The sequence below is a fragment of the Barbus barbus genome, assembly GCF_936440315.1.
Source record: "Barbus barbus genome assembly, chromosome: 15".
Classification (NCBI taxonomy): domain Eukaryota; kingdom Metazoa; phylum Chordata; class Actinopteri; order Cypriniformes; family Cyprinidae; genus Barbus; species Barbus barbus.
Window position 1 is genome coordinate 4,602,527 of NC_136743.1, and position 19,596 is coordinate 4,622,122.

The 19,596-nt window shown below is 37.9% G+C and overlaps 1 protein-coding gene across 1 annotated transcript in view; it reads left to right on the forward strand.

Moving 5' to 3' along the window:
* Positions 1-1,476: 1,476 nt before the first annotated feature.
* The window catches only part of LOC306880852 (E3 ubiquitin-protein ligase HECW1-like), a 51,674-nt gene continuing 33,554 nt past the window's right edge, over positions 1,477-19,596 (forward strand). The window contains 2 exon segments of the mRNA XM_079434640.1: positions 1,477-1,563; positions 16,639-16,969. Of these exon segments, the coding sequence (XP_079290766.1) occupies positions 1,519-1,563; positions 16,639-16,969 (376 nt within the window). The 5' untranslated portion in view covers positions 1,477-1,518.

Below are 19,596 nucleotides of genomic sequence, written 5' to 3' on the forward strand. Positions count from 1 at the left end.
GGATAAGTACAGATCTTGGAGAGTGGGGAGGGTTGTACCAATGATTCGCTCAGCAGTCCGGACTACCCTTCGTTGTCTGAGGTCAGATGTGGTAGCTGAGCTGAACCAGACAGTTATTGAAGTGCAGAGGATGGATTCAATGATGGCAGAGTAGAACTTTTTTGTTGTTGGTTTTGATTGCTTCTTATGTCCTCATTTGTAGGTCGCTTTGGATTAAAGCGTCTGCTAAATGACTAAATAAATAGATAAACTGTTTCAGCAGCTCCTGTGGCAGGTTGAACTTCTATACATGCATATTTCAGATACACATCAACTTAAGTCAAGCTTTATTGCCATTCTGCTACATGTGTGGACATATAGGTGCCAGATAACATGGGTGCCAGATCTTTTAGCTATGCTGCCCCCCGCCTATGGAATTCCCTTCTCCTTGATATTCGCAATAGCGATTGCCTGCTGACTTTTAAAACACGTCTTAAAACATGTATTTTTATACAGGCTTTTTTATAATGTATTATTGAGTCTACTGCACATTACCTGTATATGCGTGGTGTTTGTTGTGTGTTTTTATCTTGTGCAGTGATCTGTATTTTTTGTATTTTTATTTTTATTTTGTTTGCTTGTGAGGTGACCTTGGGCGTTTTGAAAGGCGCCATAAAATAAAATGCATTATTATTATATTATTATAGTGTAACGAAATGTTGTGTCTCACAGGACCATGGTGCTACATACTAATTAAACATAAATACAAACATCTTACAATAGAAGTATTAGAAAAACCATTATAGACAGTTGACCAGGCCTATCTGACTATACATATACAATAAATGTTGGCTATACATACACATGACCTGAGACTGTACAAGATCATGAGACTGTACTGTTCATGAAATTGTGCAAAATAGATATTTTAGTCCGAGGAAGCAGTGCAGAGTGCAAGATGATTTGTAGTGCAATGCACAAGTAAACAAATTATTAAATTGGGTCTGTGTAGCAGGGAGTGTTTATAAAAGTGTCTAGTGCACATACAGAGATACATTTGTGTTTATTTATAACCTTTAAATTAATTTAATCTAATCTCTTCTAAATTCATATCTTTCCATTTCTTCACAAACAATCATTTTCTATGGTCAAAACAGTTTCCCAGAAGAACTTGTTCACTAACAGCATCCTGTGAGGAACATCAAATCACATCCAAGCCCAACCATCCATTCATCCAATCAAATCCAGCCACTATAGAAACGACCAATCAGCAGCCAGTCGCTATCCAGACATCCAGTCAGCGTCCAGACGATCAGTGCGGAATGTGTGTACGTGCGCGGGTGGGGTGAATGACGTAACCACGATCATAACCGGAGGAAAAAAAAACAGAAATCAATCTGACGGAGCGTTTCCATTGGTTACAGGCTCCTGGTACCCAGGAAAGAGGATGTAGCATCTCCTGCGGTAGCTTAGCAAACAGGGCAAATGTGAGGAAAGGGCGGCTGTTGTGCGGGTAAATATGGGACGGATAATGGCCAGATGAACGAGAAGGTGATGATTCACCGGCAGGTGATACTGACCCAGGTGAGTGTGTGTGTGTTACACTGATGTACCGCTCTCCAGGCGTGATTTGCGATGTCTGTAGCGAGAGGCAGTTGTTGATAGTATGGTAACAGTCAGTAGGCTTCAGTAGTGTACGGCGCTGCGGTATAATGCTGTTTAAAAAGCACTTTCCATTTATTTTGCCTGGTGTTATTATTCAGATGATGTTCAACATCAGTCGCGGCCTCGCGCGTCTTTGTGTGGTGCGCGCGCGTGCGTGTGTATTTGGCCCAGATGAGCATCCTCATCCTCATTCTTGAACCGTAAACTCGACACAGCAACACTACACCTAAAGCCATATACAATATGTATTCTTATATATATATATATGTGTGTGTGTGTGTGTGTGTGTGTATGTGTGTGTTATATTTATACATATATGAAGCCATAAGTATTGATGTGCAAATTTAAAAATAAATAAAAACAAAAATAATGACAAGTGAAGCAATGCAGTGTGTGTGTATATATTATATTTAGCATATATTTCACATCAAAAATTATATTTACTTTTTCAGATTGAAGGTTAGCTAACTGTAGCAGGGATTAAAGTTGGGATTGTCAAATTAGTACTATTTGAGATTCTTTGGGAAAATTAAACAAATCACGAACTACCCAAAAACCATCTTAAACCATACAATTTACATAGAAACTACACCACTACTAAAATGTCTACACATAACCTTCATCCTAAATGAATGCAAACGAAGTTATGATGAACTCAGACAGTCATAGATTAATAATTTTTTTTGATTTTATAACTGTTCGTGGCTGTATGGTAATACAGGCACTTTAAAATCTGATGAAAATATTTACATTGGAATATAACAAGCTGTTTTCTGTCTTCAAATGACAAATGGAACTCATCAGAACAGTGTTGACATATGAAATTCAATAATAATATAAACAAGCAAATAACATGATGGATGTAAAAGCTGATGTCTGCGACGGATGATAAGCTGGTTGTCCGTGTTTAGTTGGGGACGTGTGTTCATTACTCAGGGGTCGTTAAGAGCAGGAATCATTTAGCCAAAGAGCAGAGATGAGGTAGATTAGTATTGATTCACCTGAGACCAGCAGTCTATTGATCCGCTCTAAAATCAGAAAAGCTTCAGAAGAGGAAAAAAAGGCCTTGTTCCTTTCCAGGCAGAAGTGCTTCCTGTTAAACAACCTTCACATGATGACGTGGATGTTATTGAGAGAACTGACTTCATACGTTTTTATTTATACATGACATTTACTTAAATGCGGTCCCAGAGTGTCTGCTTGTATCTGATTTTACGATTATGTAATTTTATAATACATTATTTTCATTAGTATGTCTTATAAGTTAAAAATAACAGAACACTTTACAATAAGGTTCCATTTGCTAACTACATTAGTTAACTATCAAAATACCTCTAAAGTATTTATTAATCTTAGTTAATGTTTATTTCCACATTTTCTAAGACATTAATGGATCTAATTTGACATGAACTATGAATGGTTGTATTTTTATTAACTAATGTTAACAAAGATAATAAATACTGTAATAAATGTATTGCTCATTCATAGGTAATGTTGGTTAATGCATTAACTAATGTGAACTAACTGAATCTCATTGTAAATTGTTATAATTAGCAAAACAACACTTACATTAATGCATTTAGCAGATGCTTGTGTACAGTAGAAGAGTATAAGCAATTTGTCTCAAAACCAGGAATACTCATAGTACACAATGCCAGGTTTCTCATGATAAACAAACTACGAGGTGCAAAAATGGTATCACAGTATTTATTTATCCATTAAGGATAAATGCAAGGTGTTAGCAGATTTACAGCGGTGTCCTGTGCCATGCTAGAGTCTGTTCTACGTCACAGAAGAGATTACATACTTCAGATCTTCTCTCTAACAGAATTGTGGCTTGATCTCTGTATTCTGGGGAGAAATATCCTGCTCCCGTAGGCCTGCGCGCTCCGTTATGTAAGTACATTAAGATTCTCGGGTTTCATTTTGGCACGGCGAGCCTGACGTCACTCGAGCTAATGCATCTCATCCTGCGTGAGACACAGACACACACAGTGGTATTTAATTGAGCCTGTCCCCGGGGCTTTAATGATTATAATTAATTTATCTGTGTCAGTGTGATTGCAAGGTGCATTGTTAAAGCTTCCTTTCATCTTGTAAACACAAACGCGCCCAGTGCAAGATTCAGTTTGTTTCGGCGTGCCACAACAATTCAATCAGTGTCGGAATTTGCGTTCCTACTATTTTCTGTCAACAAAAAAAAAATCAGTTCAGTGTAATGCAATTTCACACAATCTTTGGCCAGCCAACATAAAATTATATTCTGGTACAAAAAAGAATATTCCAGATTTTGACTTGTTCCTCGCTCAGCAAATCGAGGTTACAGTGAGGCACTTAAAATAGAAGTAAAATTAATTTTAACATATTTTTCACTCTTGCTACAAGTAAATTTCACAAATAATTTCACAAAGAAATGGCAAATAACACACTAAGTTAAACAAGTAGGAAAACTGAAATAGTATTTGATTGTAAACCTTTAGTAAGACTCCAGTTATCTTTGTTTTATTTTCAACTTTTTGCATTGTTCTTAGGAACAATTTATGGTCACTCTAAGCTTTACATTGTCATGCAAATGAAGTTTTAAATTATTACACTGCTGTTCAAAATTTGGGGTCACTAAAGTCTCTTATCCTCACCAAGGGTGCATATGTAAAATACAGTAAAATCTGAAATATTGTGAAATATTATTACAATTTAAAATAACATGAATATATTCTACAATGTGATTTACTCCTGTGATGCAAAGCTGAATTTTCAGCATCATTAATCCAGTCTTCAAATCATTCTAATATACTGATTTGCTGCTCAAGCAAGTATTTGTTTCTTTAAAAATAACTTGCTGTCCATAAACTTTTGAATAGTAGTAGTGTAATTTTTTTAGGTAATAAGCAATATAAATGCTGTTGATTTTACAATTCAAATCATCCTTAATAGTAGACAGATGTTCATTTTTGGACCTTAGGGATTTTAATGTCAGTAAAGCGTGAATAGAGATCAAGAAACGATATTGAATTCACAGGAACAGAAAGAGGAAATGCCAGATTGGAACCCGTGGCAGCTGGACAAGCTCAATGTGTTGGAACTCATAGGTTATATATTTCTGACATGCTTTGGTGCAGTCTGAGGTGTTATTTTTCACTCGTTCATTTTCCTGGTCTGAATTCTAGTCACTTTTCAGCATGATCCATCCTGTAAGTTTGCCAGATTGCCCAGTTGAATCGAGGAAGCAGAACATTTGTGCTGATGATTGTGTGTGAATTTGGATTTGCTGTGTGTCCTGGATGTTTTTGAATGCTGGGATGTTTAGTCTTGTCTACAGTACATCTTTTGCTTAGTGCAGTTTTACAAGGGCTTCATGTGTGAGTGTAGTTGCACTGCAGGCTTCATGCAAACTGGGATAGTGAGGAGGAGGAAGTGAGGCCTCGGTTTATGCTGTGATTCAGAATGGTTTGGTAACTTTACACCAGGGTTGTAATATAATAACTGATACGTTTCAGTTGCTATTCTGTTTTGTGACAAACACTACTGTTTTGTGTCACTCAAAATGACTCAAATGCACTTGTCACAAAAAAATAGTGCTATGATTTTGTTCTTTATATTTTTGTTTTAGCGGCATAATGTTGTGCTTTCTGTTGAAACCTGACATCATGTATTTTTTGCATTTGTTCAAAGTTATCGAGTTACTCGGGTATACAGTATGTACTCACTGCACATACATTTTTTTTGATAACTTATAGGTTTTAAATTTAAAGTTTTTTGCCTTTTTTATCTTATTTTTGTTATGATAATAGCCATGGAAGCTGGCATGGTTAAAACAAGGCATTTTAATCAGAACATGGTTACTTTAAATTGTAATAATATTACTGTCACGGTGCGCAAAACAATATATAATAATAACCATGGGTGCAGCAGGCGCAATGATATTACGCAGTGTCTGAAAGTAGTCCACAGCTATATCATAACTAGTTTCCTAGCCGGGAACTACTTTCAGGCGCTGCGTAATATCATTGCGCCTGCTGCACCCATGATACGGCAGCAAAGTTCCTTGATTATTACGCCAGAATGAGAGTATAGTTCCTAGACATATCGGCCCAGAAAATCGCAACTTTTCATTTTTGTTGTCGGATGACTAGTCGATCACCCTGATGCATCTCTACTGCACAGAATACCACAAAACCCAGTTTGATTTCCACACAGATCTTGGCGTCCCACAGAGACACGTATGCCCTGGTCTGTGGTTTATGCTTCACATGCAGTCCTGCCACAACTGCTTTTTGCTGCTTGACTGCTTCTTGTGCTTTCAGAGCAGTGACACGCAGGAAATGCTGTCTTTAGAAAATGCGTGTTAGTGTATGAACAGAGACGGAGGGAGAGGAAGTCATGAAACTTGATGTCTGTAAATCATTTGTATAACCAAAACACAGCCTCCCATTTCCAAAGGGTCTAAATAACCCTGTTTATTTCTGAGATTTACATTACATTCACATTTTATCAATTAGAGATGAAAACAGGACATCACTCACTGAATTAAACATGCATGGGGGGAGGTCATGTGACAAAGATGTATCAATTTACATATTGTTTTTCCTAAATACTTCACTTTCTCACATACTGTTATTTTTAACAGTATTATATAGTTTTGAATTTAGCTTTATATCATGTGCTCTACTTTTTCACGTTTTGGGGAAAGTTAAATTGTATAATGTTACAAAAGATTTATATTTCAAATAAGTGCTATTCTTTCTATTTATCAAAGGATTCTGAAAACAATTACATTTTCCAGAAACATTATGCAGCACAACTGTTTACAACATTAATAATCAGAAATTACATTTTAAAATATTAAAATAGAAAGCAGTTATTTAAAGTTTTAATAATATTTAAGAATACTTCTGTACATTTTTTTTATCAAATAAATGCAGCCTTGGTGAGGATAAAATACTTCTTAAATTAAAAAAAATCTTACCGAGCACAAACTTTTTATTTGAATTTTTTAAATCTTATTTCAGTCATTTATGTCAAATAATATATATTAAATAGTGACAGTTAATTAGGGGTGCAATGGATCGTAGATGATCTGTTTGATTTGATCCATATGGACCAGACCCCACGGTTCGGCACACATGTGATTCGCGGGTTAAGTGTTAAGTTAATCATAATTGAATGAAAGTTTATCATTTGCACGTGTTTTGTCTTGCCAGTTTACCATTGATTTTAAACCATTGAGCAAAAGAGAACACGCGTGATTCAGGGGTGTATTCCAGAAAGCACAGTCAAAAAGACTATAGAATACCCAAGACATGTCACTCGTTTTGAATGGAGAAAAATGGAACGCTGAGTGGGGGAACTATGACATCACTTTTGGCTCATTTCCACTGAGCGGTTCGGTACGGTACGGTACGGTACGTAAGTCCGTTTCCATAGTCAGAAGTTGTGAATGGTACCAAAATAGCGAACCATACCGTACCACTTTTTTGGTACCCTTTCGTTGGGGTACCTAGCACAGCAAAGGGTACCAAAAGGGTGGAGCTAAACTCACTGCAGAAGTTGATTTACTAGAATCGTCACTTGTGCGTGATACAAGGGGATAAAGCTTCTCCTTCACTCGTTCCCCTCTTCTGTGTTCTGCTTATTACATCAGAGTGTGCAAACACACACACACAAAAAAACTGTGTATTTTATACTCTTATATTTTCACACAGATAATAACCGTTTCTCAATGTGTTTTTGTCTGTTCTTGTGGACTTGTGAAACGTCAGTGCCCAAAATCCCACGTAATTTTCAAAATATTACTGTTATTGTGTCATTAAATGTAGTTTTAAGAGTTTTTCAGGCGAGAATGTAGTTGTTTAAAACTCAAACCTGCGGTTTATTTATAAAGATTTGAATATTTGAAAATTTGCTATGCCGATTTCGGAGCTCCAGGCGATCAGCGGGCGCTCTGTGCTCATGTATCCACCTCCACCAGCCTTGCGCTCGGCTAGTCCTTCCGACATTTGCCGCTGTCTCTGATGTCTCTGTGGTAATTAAACGAGAATCAATTCGTGTTGGGTATATTTAACAGGCATTCGTGGTCTCATTAATCTATTATTTGTTCCTGGTCATATAGTTTTGACTGAGCACAAAGTTTAACTTTAGATTTATTTTGAACTTTACCGTAGTAATTTACAGCGCTGACTTTGTAGCAAATGTTTGACTGTGAATTGTTTGCGTTTGTCTTTATTTCCTCTTATATAAGCCTCTTATACTTTGTACTTATACTTTTATAATGGCTATTATTGTTCATTAAAACTGACATAAAAGATGCAGAGTTGTGCTTATTGTCGCGATTTATTATCGATCGCTACTTTCCGGCATACACCACGCCTATCAAGTAAAGGGTACTGTTGGCAGTGGAAACGCAAGCCTGATCAGGGTTACCCGTACCGAATCATACTGTACTGAACTGTACTGTACCGTACCACTCAGTGGAAATGAGGCATTTGTAGGCAGATCGGCTGTTGCATGAAACTGGTTCCCTCGACAAAAAGCCAATAGGATTTTTCCATTTTGGATTATCGCAAAAAATAAGCCCTGTGTTCAATCATAGTTCATGAAACTTGCACGTTTTTTCCATCAAGATAATCTTCACAAAAAAATATAACTTTGACGAATTTTGAAGCTTAAATAAAAACGCCAGAACTGAAAAGCTAAACTTAGCCTATAAACGAACTATTGCACCACAGTCGCTTGCCGTCAACGTCACGACCACCGCGATACCGACAACTTTTCAAATTGACTTTTAACATGTTCAGTGAAAAGTATTTATTCTATATATGAATTTTAATCCACACTATATGAACCTTTTCATATAAACTGGAATAAATACAAAACTACAGCCAAACTAAAACTGAAATGAGACAGTAGTAATAGTGAATAAATTAAATAATCTTAATTAAAGGACATTTAAAACCACGTATTTCTGTACATTTCAAAATAAGGTGCATTAAAAGTCAATAAATCCTTGATTAATATGAATATTTTAATAAAAAATGTATCACTGCGTATTTAATCTTTTAAATAACAGAGTGAGCGAGTTTTTGGATATGGTAAGATTAAACTTATTTTAGTGAACAAAGTACCACATTTCAGCTCATTTTGCTAGGGTGGGTACACAAAATGTTATTTTATCCTTGCTTCTAGGAAATTCTCAATCTATATGCTTTCTAACAGCTTCATGTGGCCGTAAACATTTGACTTTAACGTGACTTTAAGCACTATGCATCATTCAAGTTTCACTTTCACCAAGTAAAGCCGGTAAATGTGGTGTTTACATGTAATAATCGTAATCGTAATTTGAGTTTACCTTACGGTGCGAACCAGAGTCTCCGCATCAGTAAGCGATAAACTCGAGCATCTTCCCTCCGAAGACATGTGTTGCGGGGCAAAGCAAAAAAAAAAACATTGTCTAACAACAATATAAAAATGCGGGAAGCTATTCGTTGGTTATTCTAAAATTAATTGTATTACAAATTATACTAGAACTGGAAAATACAGTAAATTGATAAACTGTTCGTCGTGATGACATTGAATGTCTCCGACAGTGCCTGTAGTCCCATTTAGCAACTTGTTAGCAACCGCCTTTTTTAAGAAACGTAACAGCTTAAAAAAATTAGCAGTGTGGTGTAACCAGTGTGTTTTATGTCGTAGAATAAAACATGAAAGTATCTTGAGCTTGTGTGAACCACGGACCTTATTTAAGGGATTTAACCAAAATCCCATTCAGAAAACCCATTGACTCTGGGACGATGGAACCGGAAGTGCTAAAATGTTAACTCGCTTCCGGGTTTCGCCTACAAAGTGACATCATAGTTCCACCACTCTATATGGCCGCTCAATCACAGGAAGCCCCGCCTTCTGAATGAAAGAGCCAATCGCTAATCAGTAAAGTCAGTGCGTCACTGCAGCTGCCGTTAGAAGTCCTGGTTAACAGTCTGCTCTAACTGTGCATGCGCACCGGCTAATCTAGCCTGAAAAATAAGCTTTTTATGTTTTGGGCTTGCCCCAGACTGTTTACTTACTGGACAACTATATTTACAATTTTGTCTGAGGCATATAGTAAAGATATTAGGCCTAGTTTTGAAATGGCTGTTTTTGGAGTACCTGAACAAGGCACAGTCATGTCCAAAAATCATCAAGACGCTTGTGCTTTTGCGTGTCTTTTGGCTCGGAGAAGAATATTACTTGATTGGAAATCAAGTAAGCCACCTTTAGTTTCACTCTGGCTTAGTGATGTGATGCTGTTTTTAAAATTGGAGAAAATTAAATATTCTCTTAGAGGATCCACCAAACGTTTTTATTCAGTATGGGCCCCTATGATCTCATATTTTGAAAAAGGTGTAACTCTTCCCCCAAACTAAAATTAATAGACATGTGTATACTTAAATGAATAACGCAATCAAACTCCATGTGCTAACATTGATGTTATGTATTTCCTTATTGTTTATACTATAAAAACTTTGTGATTTATTTTTATTTATTTATTTATTTTTATTTTTTATTATTATATATATATATATTTTTTTTTTATATATATATTTTTTTTTTTTATTTATTTATTTATTTATTTTTTCCTCTGGGGGGTGGGGGGGGGTGTTCGGAGGGGTGGCTTGTGGGAAGAGCGAGTAGTAGAAAGGGGGAAAAGAAAAGAAAAAAAATTGAGAGAATGTTTGTCAACTCTTTGTATATAATGTCACCCTGTTCTTCTTTCAATAAAAATATACATAAAAAAAAAAAAAAAAAAAAAAAAAAAGCTTTTTATAACGCTATTTGAGCAAAAGAAACAATATTTATTATACAGTTGTTGTCAGATTTCTTTGGTGATTTCAAATATGAAATTTAATCGTAAGCTTAGTGAACAGTATTGGAGAATTTAATGTTTCCCCATTCAAAGAGATAGGAGCTGCACTTGGATGCCAGAGAGGCGTTTCAAAGATGGCCTCCGAGTGACATGACTTGTCTTAAAAGAGACTTTGGCTCAGTTATCTTACCATCAGCTAAACCCTGAACTTTCGGTTCGGTTGATTAACCCCAAACCTAGCTTACTGGAGGTATGTGGTTCCAAAAATGCATCCGGGAGTAAGTTCATTGTACACAGAGTATGTTCCTGGTTAAGAGTCAAGACATTCTCAACAGAGCAACGTATCGACGAGTCACTATGGAAACGGAAGCAAAGCACGCCATGCTGTTTCTTTCTTCTTCTTTTGTCCAATGGTTAGTGCATATCGCCACCTAATTGATGGTATTGCAATCATTTTACTTTTTTTTCCATTTAATCTTTAATCCTTGATAATATGAATTATATTGTTTATATTGTTTGATGATAATTATATATTAAGTCATATCAGATGTGTATTTTTATTATAGAAATACATTATAAAAAAATGCCGATCCATGTGTGAGATGATGATATAAAATGTAATAAATATATAATAAATTAAACATTACCTTGTCATAGTGTTTTATAATTTACACAGATAACTGATATGCCAATAAAATAAATATAATAACCATATCAGAAAAATATTACCTTATTTATTACTTATATTAGCGCTTTATAATTAACATATCATACAACTATATATATATATATATATATATTGATTCAGAATGCAGCGGCACGACTGATCTTCAACGAGCCCAAAAGAGCGCATGTTACACCATTCTTCATCTCCTTGCACTGGCTACCAGTGGCAGCTCGCATCCAGTTCAAGTCACTGATGCTTGCGTACAGAACTACCACAGGCTCAGCACCCTCCTACTTCCACTCACTATTACGAACCTACATCCCCTCCAGAAGTTTGAGATCTGCTAGTGAGCGACGCCTTGTGGTACCATCACAGAGAGGCTCAAAATCACTCTCCAGAACATTCTCGTTCACCATTCCTGGCTGGTGGAATAATCTTCCCACCCCTATCCGGAACGCCGGATCTCTGGCAACCTTCAAGCAACAACTGAAAACTCATCTCTTTCGGCAGTACTTGACTTCATCCTAAACTTAAAAAAAAATCTATCTTTCTCTCCACCTACTAGTTTGTACTTATTTGAACAATGACTGAGACTTGGTGTTACGAGCACTTCCTCTGTCTGACTGCCTCTTCAAGATGAATCGCTTTTTGTATTCCCCAATTGTAAGTCGCTTTGGATAAAAGCGTCTGCCAAATGACTAAATGTAAATGTAAATGTACAGTGTATATTTTGAGAATATTTACATGTTTATACATTTATATATTAATATTCTTATTTTATATTATATATAAATATATTTAATACTTAAACATAAAATTTTTCTTAAATATATATGTAATGATGAGTCAATGGCGTCAGGATCCATGTGCAGCAAACACGGGAAGAACACTCAGAAATGTCTGCATGGCAAAGCAAGACTTCGCAAGGAGAGCAAGGGCAGCACAGCTTAAATCGACCGGGCAATGAGAAACACCTGTGCAGGTAATCAGTCTCAGGCACGGGGTATATGGGAAATGAAGTCCGAATGGAATAGTTAGTACTCTGGCGATAGTTCCCTCTGGTGGTGATCGGAGGGAGCCACAGAGGCTGAGTTTGTGACAGCCTCTGTGTCAGCCCCACCCCCCCACCCCTGTGAGTGGCTCCTGACGCGAGGAGGTAAACGACACCGGGGTCTACCACGGGGTCTCGGGCCGGTCTTTCTGGGTGATCACGGTGGAAGTCTGCGGTGAGAGAGGGATCCAGAATATCCTCTGCACTAACCCAGGACCGTTCCTAGGACCGTTCCTCCGGGCCGTACCCCTCCCAGTCCACAAGGTACTGAATTATTCTGCCCCGGCGACAAGAGTCCAGAATCTCCCGAACTCGGTATGCCTCCTCGCCGTCTATGATGATGGGAGGGACCCTCTGGTCACCAGCCCTCCTCCTGGTCCTCCGCTCCTCTCGAACCACCAGCGGACTTGAGCAAGGAAACATGAAAAGTGGGTGAGATACGATAATGTGCAGGTAAAGCCAAACGGAATGAAACAGGAGTTATTTGTCTAAGAATCTTGAATGGACCCATGTACCTGGGACTGAGCTTCTTGCAAGGCAACCGGAGACGAAGATCCCACGTGGACAACCAGACAACCTGACCCGGCTGGTAATTGGGATTGGCGCACCGATGACGATGGGCTTGTTCCCTTTTTCGACGGACTGCTCTCTGAAGGTGAGTGTGAGCCTCATTCCAAGTCTCCTCGCTACGTTGCAGCCATGAGTTAATGGCAGGGAGTTCTGAGGGTTCTCCAGACCATGGGAATAGAGGAGACTGGAAACCCAGAACACATTGGAAGGGGGTGATACCAGTTGCAGGTTTGCAGAGTGAGTTTTGAGCATACTCGGCCCAAAATAGATAGCGGCTCCAGTCAGACTGATTTTGGTGGCAGTAAGATCTGAGGAAACGAGTGAGCTCTTGATTGAGACGTCCCACCTGACCATTGGATTGGGGATGATAACCAGAGGAGAGACTGACATTGATGTTGAGTTTTTGGCAGAATGCTGTCCACACACGTGAGGTGAATTGTGGGGCCCTATCAGAGACCACGTCCTCAGGAAGACCGTAAAACCTGAACACATAGTTACAAAGGACTTCGGCGGTCTCGAAGGCTGTGGGTAACTTGGGTAGAGGGATTAGGCGGCAGGCTTTGGAGAAGCGATCGATAACTGCGAGTATGGTAGTGTGACCCTGTGAAACCGGTAAATCTGTTATAAAATCAATGGCAATGTGTGACCAAGGGTGTTGTGGAATGGGTTGGATTAGACCAGCGGGCAGTTGATGAGACGATTTGGTTATGTTGCATGTAGAACAGTTTCTTATGAAGGCAATTGTCTCTGCCTGTAGAGTGGGCCACCAGAAGCGGTTATTTAATAACTGAAGGGTAGCTGCTATACCTGGGTGTCCAGAGCTGGGAGTGGAATGAACTAGATGAATGACTCTTTGTCGTAAAGCTTGAGGCACATATGTGAGATTAGGTGGGGTTTCCGCTGGTGAGGGTTCAGTGACCTGAGCGTTGGTGATCTCAGTCATAACGTCCCATTGAATGGGGGCGAGAATGATGGTTGACGGAATGATGAATTCTTGGCTGGAAGTCGATGTGGATGATTCGAAGAGTCGAGAAAGAGCGTCTGCCTTCGTGTTTTGGGAACCTGGACGGTAGGTTATTCTGAAATCGAATCTGGTGAAGAAAAGTGACCACCTCCACTATGAACTCTCGTTCCGGATCGGGATGATACAAGATGGGTGCGGTGGTGAATCTTTCCTTGAGAGATTGGAAGGCCGAACGGGCAGTACGAGACCAAGAGAGGCGTTGACTACCCTTCTTAGTCATAGAAGTCAGAGGAGCTGCTACTGTACTGAAGTTGCGAATGAATCTCCGGTAGAAGTCGGCAAATCCTAAGAAGCGTTGTAACTCCTTTAAAATAGTCGGTTGTGGCCAGTTGACCACAGCTCGTATCTTCTTGTCGTCCATGGCTACCCCTCCCGAACTGATCACGTACCCAAGAAATGATACTGACTCTTGGTGAAAGTCACACATCTCACACATCTTTCCCATTTATTGACTGACAGTGCGCTGTGTGAACATGCTGTTACTGTAGTTCTAGACTAAATGTGAATGTGCATTAATTCATCCCACTCGCAAAAAACAGATTTAGTATTCATCAAAATGAATTAAAACAGTGAAATGCAAACTCAGAATATGACGCAAACCAGCAATAATTAAATATGTTAAATAACACAAATGTATCTAATCCCATTTTATTAACCAATGTCTTTGCTGCTGACTTTTGATGATCCAGTTCAGCCATACTAATAAGCAAAAATGACTTTAGATAAACTAACAATTGTGCTTCATTGTTTTTTTTATTGCTGAAGAGTGTTGAACCCTCTTCTCCTGCGTTCTACTTTACAGATGTGAATTTATTTTTCCTTCAGCCTGAGTATTAAAAACAATCAAGCCCTGCTCATATTTAAAAAGTAACGCAAAAGTAACGTAATGCATTACTTTCCATAAAAAGTAGCTAAGTAACTTAATTCGTTACTTTTTTCGGGAGTAACGCTATATTGTAATACATTACTTTTGAAAGTAACTTTCCCCAACACTGAGTAAGTTCTGTTTCAGGGTTAGCTTACTTCAGAGCTATCGCATGTGTGCGTGACTTACTAACGAGACTCCAGTGGGCGTGACAGATAGCGCACAATATTATATATTATTACAATAAGTTTTATATATATATATATATATATATATATATATATATATATATATATATATATATATATTAGTTTTATGATATGTAAATTATAAAGCACTAATATAAGTAAAATATAAGGTAATCTATTATAATATGGTTATTATATTTATTGTATTGGCATAATAGTTATCTGCCTAAATTATAAAACACTTTTATGACAAGCTAATGTTTATTTTATTATATATGTTTTATTATCATCTCACACATCATGGATCTGTATTTTCTATAATGTATTTCTATAATAAAATTACATATCTGATATGACTTATTATATAACTAGCATCAAACAAACAATACAATTTTTATTTTCAAGGATTAAAGATTAAACGTAAAAAAGAAAAATGATTGCACAACCATCAATTAGGTGGCGATATGCACTAAGTGTGCAAACGGCCTTTGAACAGAAGAAGAAGAAAGAAGCAGTGTGGCACACTTTATGTTAGGGTCCGTTTCCATAGTGACTCGTCGAGTCATCGCTCTATTGAGAATGTCTTGCGTGTTAACCAGGAACATACTCTGGGTTGAATTAACTTACTCCTGGACTTGTTTTTGGAACCAACATACCTCGAGTAAGCAAGGTTTGGGTTGATCAACTGAGAGTTCAGGGTTTAGCAGATGGTAAGTTAATCCTGCTTTCTGGAACACCCCCCGGATGTGTGTCAGTATTAGGTAGGCTACGTGCATTTGGTCTTAAAGAGACAGCAGCCTATAAATACCTGCAGTGAAGAGCACTATTGTGTTATTTTATAATTATTACATTTCTGCACCTGAATACTAGTGTTACTGACTTTATTAATAAATTTATCTTGTATTCATCCATGCTTGTAATTTGTGTAATTGTTCTTGTTTTATTACTGACTTTATTAGTTCAGCTAGTAGTTTTTGTTGTGGTATAGAAGTACTTAAAGTAAGCTTTCATTAATAAATGAAAAGCAAACTTTTTTGTTTTGTTTGTTTTTTGCTGATCCGAAAAATGATCCGATCCGTCAGTCAAAATCCATAATATGATCCGAACCGTGAGTTTTGTGATCCGCTGCACCACCACAGTTAAGGGCCATCTATTGTTAGTGTTGTCCAGTGCCATTTATGTTATGGGTTATGAAATAAAAAAAATGACAGTATATTCTGTATTTAAAAAATAAATTTAATTTGTGGCTATTTTATTTATAGAAGTTCTGGAGTCACAAAATGTTTTGTTTCAGTTTAGCTTCCGATTATATTCGTTTTATTTAATTTTTAGTTTATAGATTACTTTTTTCAGTTTGATTTACAATAATAAGCACTCATGCAATCTAAATTCATTCTGCACATTGCCATTGTCTTGTGTTCATATCGTTCTGGTTAAGCACGTGTGCGCCTTGCTTATTCAGCATGCATCCAATTTCTAACATCATTCAATACAGTTGATGTAGACGTCATGTCTTGCACTATAGAACAATCCTCTCGACCCCCTGTGGGTGACATTTAGCGTCTCATGTGCTGTTCTCGCTCCTCAAACGTGTCCTGACCTGCCTCGCTCTCAGCAGTTTTGTCTTTTTCTGATTTGACTATGAAGAGTCTGCATTTACTGCTGAGCCCCGCAGGACATGATTGTTCTTTTGACGGTTGGATTTGCTCACCATATGCTCCAAAAGAGCATATGCGTATAGTAACGGAGGGATTCATCATGTTTACTCTTCCCTCTTGTTTTTTTCTCAGAACTTGTACCAGAACAGGTTTCTCGGGCTTGCAGCTATGGCCTCTCCATCTCGTGCATCTCAGGGCAGGCGGCGATGTAAGGACCCGATTCGGCACAGTTTCAACCCTGAGCAGTTCCCCAATGTGAACTTCCAGAACGGCGTACCGGAGGAGCTGGCAGCAGCCGTGCTGCGCTCCACCAGCGACACCGACCTCGTGACCTCCCACTGCCGCTCCACCCTCACCGTCAGCACCTCCAGCTACACCATCGGCCAGACGCAGGACATCACCCTCAGCTGGGACATCAAGGAGGAAGTGGACGCAGGCGACTGGATTGGCATGTACCTCATTGGTGAGCGGGTTTCTGTTTGGTTGTGTTTTCTGATTCTTGAGTTTGGAATCGGTAAGATTTGTTAATGTTTTTGAAAGAAGTCTCTTACCAAGGCTGCATTTATTTGATCAAAATACAGTAAAAAATTTTATATTGTAAAATATTATTACAATTTAAAATAACTGAATGAATTTTCAGCATCATTATTCCAGTCTTAAGTGTCACATGATCCTTCAGAAATCAGTCTAATACAGGTACATCTCAAAAAGTTTTTATATCGTGAAAAAGGTCAATATTTTCTTACTCATTTCAGAAAGTGAAAACCATATATTATATAGATTCATTACACATAGAGTGAAATATTTCCTTTATTTCTTGAAATTTTGATGATTATGGCTTACAGATAATGAAAACCCAAAATTCAGTGTCTCAAAAAATTACAATATTACACAATATCAATAAAAAAGGATATTTTAAACAGAAATGTCAGGCTTCTGAAAAGTATGTTCATTTCTATGCACTCAATACTTGGTTGGGCCTCCTTTTGCATGAATTACTGCATCAATGCGGTGTGGCATGGAGGCAATCAGGCTGTGGCACTGCTCAGGTGTAATGGAAGCACAGGTTGCTTTGATAGCGGCCTTCAGGTCATCTGCATTGTTGGGTCTGGTGTCTCTCATCTTCCTCTTGACAATACATAGAGAATCTATGGGGTTCAGGTCAGGTGAGTTTGCTGTCCAGTCAAGCACAGTAACACCATGGTCATTGAACCAGCTTTTGGTACCTTTGGCATTGTGGGCAGGTGCCAAGTCCTGCTGGAAAATGAAATCAGCATCTCCATAAAGCTTGTCAGCAGAAGGAAGCATGAAGTGCTCTAAAATTTCCTGGTAGATGGCTGCATTGACTGTGGACTTCAGAAAACACAGTGGACCAACACCAGCATTTACATTTAGCAGACGCTTTTATCCAAAGCGACTTACATTTGCATTCAAGTTTTTACATTTTATCAGCTCTTGCTTTCCCTGGGAATCGAACCCATGACCTTGGCGTTGCTAGCACCATGCTCTACTATTTGAGCTACAGGAAAGCCTAGCACTGACTGTGGAAACTTCACACTGGACTTCAAGCAACATCGATTCTGTGCCTCTCCAGACTCTGGGACCTTGATTTCCAAATGAAATGCAAAATTGACTTTCATCTGAAAAGAGGACTTTAGACCAGTGAAGCTCTCCCAAGTGTTTGAATTGGCTTTGTTTGACAGTATTCTCAAGCTTGCAGTCATCCCTGTTGCTTGTGCACCTTTCCTTACCCAAATTCTACCTTCCAGTCAACTTTGCATTTAATATGCTTTGATACAGCACTCTGTAAACAGCCACACCTTTCAGTAATGACCCTCTGTGACTTACCCTCTTTGTGGAGGGCGTCAATGTTCGTCTTCTGGATCTTTGCCAAGTCAGCAGTCTTCCCCATTATTGTGGTTTCAAAGAACAAGAGATACCCGGAATGTATACTGTAGGGATGGTCATTTATTGAAACTCAAATGTAAATATTCTAATATTTTGAGATACAGATTTTTGACTTTCATGAGCTGTAAGCTCTAATCATCAAAATTAAAAAAAAAAAATTTTTTAAATGTTTTATTTTACATGTAAAATAAACTTTTTCACAATATTCTAATTTTTTGAGAAGTACCTGTATGCTGATTATTATAAGCATATATTAAGGTTGAAAAGAGATGTGCTGGTTATTATTTTTGTGGAAACCATAGTACTTTTTTCAGGATTATTTGATAAATAGAAAGTTCAAATGAGCATTTATTTGACGTACAAATCTTTTGTAACATTATAAATGTCTGTATCGTCACTTTTGATCAATTTAGTGCATCCTTGCTGAATAAAAGTATTACATTCTTCAAAACTATTCTTACTGACCTCAAAAATGTTTTTAACAGTGGTTTTCAGTGCCGGGAAAAGGTTTTTGCCCCCTTCCTGTTTTTTATTTTTGCATATTTGTGACACTTAAAATATTCAGATCATCAAACTAATTTTAATATTACACAAAGATAATGCAAGTAAATAAAATAAATGCAGTTTTTAAATGATGATTTCATTTATTAAGGGAAAAAAGCTGTCCACTCCAAACCTACCTGGCCCTAGATGAAAAATTAATTGCCCCCTCCTGCTAAATCATGAAAGAACTGTGATTAAACACATTATTTTAGAAAGCTGAGTTAAATTTCACTAGCCACACTCAGGCCTGATTACTGCCAAACTGCCAGACCTGTTGAATCAAGAAATCACTTAAATAGAACCTGTCTGACAAAGTGAAGCATGCTCAAAAAGCAACATGTCATCTCAACACGCAATCTAAAGATCTAATCTCCTTGCACTGGCTACCAATGGCAGCTCGCATCAAGTTCAAGACACTGATGCTTGCATACAGAACTACCACAGGCTCAGCACCCTCCTACTTCCACTCACTATTACGAACCTACATCCCCTCCAGAAGTCTGAGATCCACTAGTGAGTGAAGCCTCGTGGTACCATCACAGAGAGGCTCAAAATCACTCTCCAGAACATTCTCGTTCACCATTCCTGGCTGGTGGAATAATCTTCCCACCCCTATCCGGAATACCGGATCCCTGTCAA